Genomic DNA, 10,059 nt, shown 5'->3' with positions numbered 1-10,059 from the left:
CACCACCGTCAACTGCCGCATGGTATTACCATCACGAGTACGTGAGCCGCCACGGCGACTTGTAGATGGTACCGCCATCCCAAGTGCGCGAGCTCCTATCAGAAATTCGTTGCGCCGCCCTTGGGGGCAAAAAACGGTGAAAGCTAACGTACGAAACCAGAGGGCAGCACAGGATGCGATCACATTATCCTGCCCGTGAGCAGTCTCCCAACTCATCTCTGATCTCTGGTATATCAGTAGAGTGTGCATAGAAGTGCATAGAAGTCCAATGACTTCTCGTTAGTATTTCTGTACTCGCCATGTAAAATTTTTTTAAATTGAGTTTCTATTTTTTTTCATTTCATCAGGTTTAGTTTTACGTTTTATTTGGTTTATTATTCATGCTATAAGGCCCAATTTTTATTAAAATAAATAAACGGTTTGAATTCTTTTAGCAATTCAGGAAAGAAACAATATATTTGGCGAAGTTTCTTTTACATCTAGATGTACGATAATTTGTTTACAAATGCTCTTAGCGATACAAAACGTATAAATATTGCTTAAAGAAATATAGTGGTTTGTAATAAATATATATATCTATATATATATATTCTTTTGATCTAAAACATATTAAATACTTTAATTCGTTTCCTAAATTATCGTATCGCTCTAAGCTGTACCAGCTGCGATTCAAGTTCCCAAATACCTGCGACGAATTATGGGGCGATATCGATTTTGAAATCTGTTATCGATTCCCATTTAACTAATCGACATCCACTTCGCACAAGCTGATACAGTCGAGGCACGCGATTGTGAAATATATAGTTTCTAGGGAGGGATATATTCCGTAACGAACGTTTTACATTGGATCAACGTTACATATACGAAGCACGAGATGTTGTTCCAAATCGCGTTGGAACGGTTATTATGTAATCGAACCGCGTCTTGAATCGTTATAATTTTTAAGACATCATCATCATCATCATCATCGTCATCGTTTTCCTCTAGAAGTCCCGTGAAAGAGTTCTAGGCATTCGCATATTTATTTTCTGTAGGGCGTCAAAGGCAACGTCGTGATGGGTCCTAGATAGGACGGGAACGAAAAAGAAAATAAAATGGATTAAAAAGAAAAAGAGAGAGAAATTATATTTACAATCACGGGGAAAGGACGTAATCAACGACCGACATATGGGTCCTATAGATTCGGAATTAAAGTTTAAACTATTGGTCCCGTAAATGCCTTTTCCTTCATTGATTCCCCTGACAACGAAAGCTGCCCCAATCTTGCGGCAATCTAATACAGACTGGTATATTCCTCACTAAAACAAAAAGAGACTTTTGTCTGTTTCCTCAGGTAAGAAGATCGCACCTCAGTTTCATAAGCGGTAAAACGAAGCTTCGCCCGCAGTACGAATATAATGTAGCAAAATTAGATCTACTTTTGTCTGGATCGCTCGTTAACTCCAAAATGTCGCAACGTTTCGATTTAACACTAAACCTACCACCAGCGGGTAAAATTGACCGGTTTAAATGGTATTTATAATGGGGGTATAAATCGTCGATAGGTTTAGTGTTAAATTCGATCACCGTGGAAATTAATCCTTGACAAATCTCTCGCAAGATCCAGGGTACTTCTCCTTAGCACGGTTCAATGTAGATACCTTTACTTTTCCTCTGAACAATTGCGAGTCGACAAGTTGCGCAACTTTTACCTTTGCATACAAAGGCACGGTTTCGCACTTAACTCTAAACGAAGGAAAATTAGATTCCCGTCAAGTAAAATAAGCTTCAGCTCGAGAAAACGTAGCGATAAAATAGTCTTTCCTGCCGCCTGGCGCGGGATAACGTTAAAATTAATAGTTCTGAATGCACTTGAAATGTAAAAAGCTGCAGCAACCTTTTGCATTGTTCCCGTAGGCAATAATGAACTAAAGAAAAAAATGTTACCACCGTCAATCCTGACAGTTTTGCAGAACCTATTAAATTGCTAGAGCTACGTAAACCTTATAGTTATGAATTACTGCACCTTGCATGTTCTATCAGTACTTCACTGTTGCTTAAAAAAGGAAAAGGAAAAAAATATATATATTGAATTTCGCCTTCCTCGAAATTGCAGACTGGATTTACTTTTGTGCTCAGTTCCAGGCTGCTCGCTAATGGTCGCTGAACTTAAATCAATCGTTAACTTAAGTGTGATGTTAAAACTCACAGTTAAAACTCTAGCACATAATACGACAGGGTATATGATACTTCACTTTAACGCCCGTTTAATGATAACTCTACGGCGCAATAAAGGATTATAAGTTGACGTGAATAAAAATGTAAAATATATCACGTACGACGCGATACCGCGATAAAACCGTCTCAAGATGGCGCATCGGCGAATCGACGTCGCGACGTACGGAACAAGTGAAGAATATCCCTCGATATTTCGTTAACCGCATAATTAAAGAAGCCTGCTAATTATACGGAATTTAATTCGGCTCGAATCGACAGCTGGTCCTTCTAATGCATCCCATCCTGCCTTGCATTAAATACCATTCCTGCCCAAAATCGCAGGAATACGCTCGACACCTTTCCCCCCAATTCCTTTGGGGTAAACCAACCCAATAACCGAATTTCGCTCGCTACTTCTACATCTCCGAATATTGGTATCAAAACTTCTCTACTTATAAGCGCTAATGCCGATTCACGTCTCGAAGACGGAATTCAGAAATTCTGCCCTACTAGTCAGATTCGCGCCGTGCGAAACGTACTTGGCGCGACACTCGGCCAAGTTTCTTTACGTAGCCCGACCCGAACCTGACGCAGACATGTCTAGTATCTTTTTTAATCCTCCCTGCTAATCGTTTTAGAGACATGGCAGGGTCTGGCACAGCAGTTCCCTGATTCTCTTTTTGTACAAAGGACGCTCGGCCTCGGTCAATGGCGACCTTTCTTCCGGCCCTGCTTCCGTTTCTTCTTCTTCGAGAGGACGCCAGCCGGGTTCGTTGCGATCTTGACCGACGCCGTCGTCTCTTCCGAGGTGGCGGTCTCGCCCAGGATCTCGGATTTCTCCTCCGTCGGCGTATTCTCCGCGGAAAACGTCCCGGCCTCGCTTTCGCTCTCCGCGTCGCTGGCTCCGGTCTCGCCGATGCTCTCCATCTCTTCCTCGGCGTTGCTCAGCTCCAGGGAGATTATTTTCTCACGCAGCGTCTCCACCTGTACGAATAAGGGTGTTCTAATACGAGAAGAACGATGCCACTCGAACGAGTGCCGGTCGACAACGCCGATTCGTCCATAATCCTTTGAGACCGAGGCAATGCATTTATCAAACTAAGGCTTTGGCGCAACGACGTCCGCCATCTTGGATCACGCCTGAACGAAGAAATCCCAAGAAACATCCAGCCGGTATTCCACCGTATTTTCCCATTTTCAGGTGCAATTGCCGCCGTCAACCGACCAACTGACCCTTTCCTGAATCCCCAGAATCCTCCGTGTCCTAATGTTCACTGATAAGTGCCTTTCGCTTCGCAAAATCCCGGCTGGGAATTTTTCGTGATTTCCTTACCTCGACGCCGCAATCAAAGATGGCCGACCTCACCTCAAAACACGAAGAAAAAAAATCAAAGATACCGCATCAACGAGTGCAGGGAACTCTTCTCAGGCCAGAAAATCGGAGCGAATCGTGTCGACGAGCACGAACGTTCAGACAAAATCCGAAAGTTTACCACAGAAGATAGAGTTATGAGCATACCAAAGTAAGAAGAGATTGTCAGTGATCAGTGGAAGCGGAAATAGTGTCTCAAGGCAGTGTGGGTTGCATTCCAGGTGTCGGGATCTTGGAAGAACAATAACGATTATTAGCTACCATCGGTAGTTAATCAGTATTCATGCACACCACCCATGCAAGACCCGTGTTAATTAACATTCCAGGGTACAAACAACAAATTCCATCACAACTCTGCCTGGCCGTTGTCAATAGTCACTCGGATCTCCGGGAGTTGAAAAGCGATCAATCTCTTTTACACAACCATAACAGACTCTTTGCAATGCCTCTTCGGACTCTTGCCTTTCGTCTTTTCAAAAAATAATTAAATCACCCCCGTTTACAGCTAATAATTGCAGCGACTAATACTCATAAAGCAAATGCGTGCACACGAAAATTCTCCGTGTAGTCCAAAAGTCGAAGAGCATCGTTTCCAGGCGGCTACAGGTTATATCTGTGCAGATCAGTTTGCACAGATTTAACGCGACGATTTATCGGTATTCCCGCGATAAATTGTAGCGACTGGCAATTTAGGCACTTGAATCGAGTTTTTTTTTTTAGCGTTGGTCGAGTCTGCACCGATTTACCGTAACGATTTATCGTAACGACTTATTACAACATTTCGCGTGTAGCCACCTCTACCCATGTGCAAGTAATCGCTTCCTTCCCTCCAGTGTTATCGGAAGCGATTACAGTGGGGAGCGATACTCTTCGACTACCTCGAAATGTAGTTTCAAGTATGTACAAAGTAGGTGCACGCATGTGACACGCAGAGAGAGCACGCGACGCTTGCAGGAGTGAGAATGGTCAGGTACCTCGCGTTCGATCAGCTTCTCGACGTACTCGACCGTTCGTACACGACGCTCGCCCGTGACCTCGTCGACGTACTCTTCGGTGCGTCGAGTCACCTTCTCGTCGACGACTTTCTCGGATTCGCGGACCGCTTTAGGGGGACCCACCTTGCTGCGCACGGCAAGTTTAGGGAAATCCGCGCTAGATGGCCGTAACTTCGCGAACTATTCATAGGAAGAGAGAGAGAAAGAGAGAGAGACACGGGTCAGTTACCACGAGGTATCAGCGACCACTTTTGGGGCACGGGTCTGTCAACTCTAGTCGATTTTCGGAGGAAAAAACGACTCCTTTGCGGCATTTTCCGGGAATATTCTCCACGGCGAGGCGAGAGCTCGACCGCAGCGCCGCCGCCCGCGGTGGTGGCGTCCTTAACTATACGGGAGTGATACTAACTGAAGGAACTGTTCTCCACTCCCAAGATCGAGTTCCACAGTTTACAGACCTGTACGGGAGACCATGATAACGGCAGTCGGTTGTCACTCATTACTGAGTTACTGGGTAACTTGCTCACGAGCTATTAGTAAACGATCTGGTTAAGACGTACAATTACTTCGCCGGCGTCACCGTTCTCTGGGTTAATATCCGTACTTGGGTTAACGGGAGCCGCTCGTTATTTCTTAAATTTTCTCTCGTTACTTCGTCTTTACCTCCGCAATTTTCTCCGGCTCTGGGGAAGCTTCGGCGTCCACTGCGTCCTTTCCTGACTCCGTTTTGCCGGAGGTGTCCATCATCTCGCTCATTTTCTTTATGACGATTTGCGCCTGCAGCGCGTCCTTCGGTACAGAGGAAGTGTTGATAAATTAGAGTCTGGACGAGGTCATGTTAAGATTGCGTGGATTGGTGATCGGTAAATGTACCTGTTCCAGAGATTTTAACCGGGCTTGTCGCCATGCTGCCCTCTTTTCCGCCCTCAGGGCTCTCTGCTCTGCCGGCGTCAGGTGGCTCTCTTCGTCTTCGTCGGAGATCAGACCCTGCAGGTGAAGTGGACACGTTATGAGTTTCTTTTTATCATCTGTTATTTTTTGTTTTATAAGTATCGTACCTTCTGGATCAGACGTTCCTTTAGGCGTCGCTCCGCCTTTGCCGTCCTCACCACTCCAGGAATGTTCTGCAGGAGGTGGTGCGAACTCAGCCGACTGCTGCAAGGTAACGAGCATGCAAACTGACCGATCACCCGGCAAATCGTCTATCTAACTTTTGTTCTTATCGTGAAAACAAACAGAAAGCAACTAGGTGTTACAGGGCCGGGGATTAGCTAATATAGGACGTCACTCGTACTGCCACCTGTCGACGTGAAATGTAAGGAAACTACTGATATCTACAGACAAAGAATTCGGAAGTTCCAGAGAAGTCTGGATCCTATGTAGCACTTGATGCTCTAAAAGTTGGATAAAAAAACCACAAGTTGAGGTAAAAGAAGATAGAAATACGGATATACTGTGTGTAAGATAAAGAAAGAATGCAATCCAGTATATTTGGCAGTGAGATTAACAGAGAAGGAGAAATGATTACAGCGCCGCCATCCGTTGGCTAACGTACTATTTATCGAGCATCGAACTCCCTATCCTTCCGGGCTTCTATGGAGACTTTTGAACTCTTTGCCACTGGTGAAACCGAAGCAAGTTAAACCTATCGCTTTCTGGAAGGTGAATGTGCAGATTGGACATGTGGTTAAACAACGGCGATGTTTAATAGAAAAGTATATAAGGAAAAGATACATGAAATTCCTAATTAATACTACCTTATCCCAATGACACCGACTGGGGACTTTTCTAACCTTAGCTGACTTAGAGTTACCGAACCCTTAACAGTAGAATTAAATACCTTCAGGTTGTACTTCGAGAATGACATAATAGTTTTAACTCTGTTTCAATGCCGACCGGAGCTGAGACCAAATACCACTTTTTACAATACATGTCGCTGTATAGTTATTAAAACTATTTGTATATATATATAAAATTCCACGTTGCATCGTAAACCGTGCAGTAGTATCTCCTAATCGTAACGTTACAAGCAGTAAATAAATATGCTATATTTATAGATACCGCCGAGACAAAGATATACAAAAAATGTCCGGTTGTACAGGATAGACCCTCCGACTTTGCTCTCTCAAGGCGGTGAAGTCTATCGAGACGCGTGATAAATTAAATGCCTTCGGAAATACTTCTCGTTGCGTGTCTAAATGTCGACTACTTAAATACGTTGGTTAATACTTCCATTGTCTACGGACGAAAGGTATATAATACAGATGCGTAGGTACATATTTACACGGAGAAGATGAGGTAAAGGTGTACACGGGGACTAAGTGACGGTTAGTCCTTAACATAAAAGCAGGCATGCCGATATTGACTACGACTTTTGGCCGTTCTCTCGAGATTTGGCAAAATTAGACAGCAAAAAACGAAGGCGCCACTCCAAAATCCCACCGTTCGTGCTTGTAACTCGTACACTAACAGTGCATGACTACTAAAAAAGGTGTTACAGCAAGAAATACGTCGAAGGAACGCTCGAGGGTCTCTTTAAAATCCCTCATCAGCATTCATCAACTGCACTTTGCCCAGAGATTCAAGGGTTCCATCGAACGTCCTCTTTGTCAGGTGAAAAGAGATATAAAAATAAAAACAGGGATCCCTAAATAGGTGGAACCAAGACAAGGGGGTGAAACCGAAGGTTGCCAAAGCTAGAGGACGCAATCGCATATCGCTCCACCACGAAGAGGCACCACATTGTATCTTACTTAGGCCGTCTGCTGTCCTGATCTTCCAGGGCATCCTCGGCCTCTTCCAGTCCCTCGTTCTCATCGATCTGGGCCCAGGATTTCAGCTCGTCTCTCGTCAGGGTGGCGATTTTCTTCTCTAAAATTAGATCCTCGATGAGTATCGTCAAGCACCCCGTACCCAAACTCCTCAAGAATCCATACCCTCTTCCTGCTTCATCTTCTCCACCTCGTCTTGACTTAGGAAACTGAAAACCTTCTCCGGCTTAGGCGACGGCTTCAGGTGCTCCTCCATTGCGTTCTCGAAGAGCCTCTTCCTATCGCTGACCGTCATCTTCACGGGGCCAGGGGTCGGCGATGGACTCGGCGAAGGCTGTGCAATTAATTCACGGATTAATCGAATTATCCCTCAGCCTGATGATTGCCACCAACAAAGTAGGTATTCTAGAGAACGAGTTAAAAGAAACGAGGAAGGCTCAAAAGTACCGACTCCACCTACAGAGTTAGTCTCGTTACGTGTTAATTAGACCCACCTCGACCAGGGTGTTATCGGCAACAGAGCGTGCAATCTGTCGGTTTTTTAGGGAACTCGTGAGGCCGGTTTTCCCAGCAAGGTTTCCCAGGCCAGGACTGGTCAGGGGCGTGGGAGGAAGCCGAAAACGAGACTGACCTCCGGTCAGGAGGCTCTGATAAGAGGGACTCTTCAGGGGCTTATCGTGCACGGAGTAGGGTCTTTGTCTCGGGGTGGATTTTAGGAGGTCGGAGGTCGACAGGGACCCTCCTATCGAGGTCGTTCTCGGGGAGGTTGGCAAGGCGGCGAAGGTTATGCTCCGTTTCGGGGTCGAGGTCTTCCTCGAGGGCGAGGGAAGGGTCTGTGAGGTCGGGCTCGTTAAGGACGAAGAATTGTTTAAGGACGTCGTCATGGAGGACAGTGGCGACAGGATGGAGATCGGAGAACTCGTCGACGTGGGACTGTCGACGGATGTCCCTGAATCCTCTTTGCTTACTGGCTGGATAAATCAGAATGAAAGATTAGTCGAAGTCGTAGAATTAGTCGAAGGAGGGATTGGAGGACTTCATCCGAGCCAAGCTCCTCGTGCAGGACATTAGTAGAAAATCACACAAAAACTGGCATTTCGCGTCAAATCATTGTTGCTTTCCAACCCTGTCCACGTAATCATCATTACAGCGACTATGTGCATATAAATATTTTTTAACACTATTTGTAGACTATAATGTACTCGTTTCTTTTTTTTTTTTTTTTTAATTCCAAATCACTTGGCATAGGATGCAGTCCTGCAAGAACTGATCTGAAAAGTCAACGACCGGCAGCCAAATGTTTAGCTATAGCCTCTTCAACAACGCCCCTGAAAGGGCATGAATTTAATTTAAAATCAAATTTATTTCCAATGCTACATTTCATACAAAACCTATGTTGGAATTAGAGAGAATTCATCTTTGACCTCGTATTATATGTATATTATATATATAATATGTGTATATTATATATATATCAGGATGTTCGATTTGTTTAACGCTCGAAATATTCATGTCGTATCTTGGTACACTGGCTCTTCCCATATTATTGCAACACACGCACAACAAAAATCCGTATACGTGTCCTGCTTATCCTAAGCGCGTAAATCCGAGTCGTTCGACATTTGTACCCTATTTGAAACGAGTTTAAATGATAACACACTTAGGAATATCTTTGACGAGGACGATTGCGGGATTCCTAGGTAAGTCCTTGTTTACCGAGGAAGGACCTTAAACCCGTCTAACGAATAAGAATAGAAACGTCGCCAGAGGAATATTTCTGAAAAAAAAAAAAATTATAAAATCGGAGCAATACCGATTCACGCTCGGAAAATGATCCGTTATCGTTTCACGATAACCGGGGCGCAATCGCACTTGCAAGAGGCATATATCCCGTGTACCGATAAAAAATATTAAAAACACCGTACGACCCTTATCGCCGCACCGGTCAAACTGGAACTTCAATGTCAACATCGTTTCAATATTAGCATTAGATAAATATTATCATATATCTCAGGTATTCCGTAATAATATATAAACATCTGGTCCATAAGAGTTATGTCAACATGTAACATTTATAGAAAATTTGTAGATATACAGTCGATACAGATACACTGACTTATTTTTTTTTATTCCTTTCTTTTCTTTCTTTCTTTCTTACACCTTTATTAGTGATATGGGTTTATGTATAACGGCGAACGCGTGATAGAGCCCTCGTAAACTTTAACTCCGAACTGAATGCCCTCTCATTTCCGACATTTAACATCTACCCAACGTGCGACAATCGACCGATAGCCGAGAGGATTTTTCTTTTTTTAATAATTTTTTTCCTCCGCCTCGACCGGACTGTCGACGCGCGCTGTAAATAATTATCTGGAGAAATTCAATGCCACTCGTGATTGCAGCAATTTATGGAAAACTCAACTCGATGTAATCATTCCCCCCCCTGTAATGCCTTTGAACAAACATAACGGGAGCAACAACGTTATATCGTTTCGCAACATTCAGACCATTTAACGTTTATGCAACTAGGAGACCCCCGGCATTGTTCGTCGTCGTATGCCCGAAGAAACGGAGGATCACCTTTGAGGTGCGATATTTAAATGCGATGGGATGTGCGTTTAGTCGTGAACAGTTAACTGTACCGTCCGTAGAATCGATTTCGAATTAATTTCCAATTAATTCCGAATGAATTTCTCCCCCGACATGGTCAAAATGGGAATGAAAA

At 44.1% G+C, this 10,059-nt stretch overlaps 1 protein-coding gene across 9 annotated transcripts in view; it reads right to left on the bottom strand.

Annotated features, from left to right (window-relative positions):
- Positions 1-425: 425 nt before the first annotated feature.
- LOC105694804 (protein lap4) overlaps positions 426-10,059 on the bottom strand; it is a 39,048-nt gene continuing 29,414 nt past the window's right edge. For 3 of the 9 annotated variants that reach the window (XM_012415816.2, XM_012415820.2, XM_012415818.2), the window contains 8 exons: positions 7,829-8,305; positions 7,500-7,668; positions 7,317-7,434; positions 5,622-5,718; positions 5,437-5,550; positions 5,227-5,352; positions 4,543-4,743; positions 426-3,180 (listed from right to left, as the gene is read on the bottom strand). In XM_012415816.2, coding sequence (XP_012271239.1) covers positions 2,902-3,180; positions 4,543-4,743; positions 5,227-5,352; positions 5,437-5,550; positions 5,622-5,718; positions 7,317-7,434; positions 7,500-7,668; positions 7,829-8,305 — 1,581 coding nt within the window. In that variant the 3' untranslated portion in view covers positions 426-2,901. Of the gene's footprint in view, positions 3,181-3,715; positions 3,800-4,542; positions 4,744-5,226; positions 5,353-5,436; positions 5,551-5,621; positions 5,719-7,316; positions 7,435-7,499; positions 7,669-7,828; positions 8,306-10,059 lie in introns of those variants that run through there. The other 6 variants (XM_012415821.1, XM_012415817.2, XM_012415822.1 and 3 more) reach the window with 6 other exon arrangements.

This window comes from Orussus abietinus, unplaced genomic scaffold, assembly GCF_000612105.2.
Source record: "Orussus abietinus isolate OABI.00-Male unplaced genomic scaffold, Oabi_2.0 scaffold550, whole genome shotgun sequence".
NCBI classification, from domain to species: domain Eukaryota; kingdom Metazoa; phylum Arthropoda; class Insecta; order Hymenoptera; family Orussidae; genus Orussus; species Orussus abietinus.
This window is presented reverse-complemented; position numbering and strand designations above follow the sequence as displayed.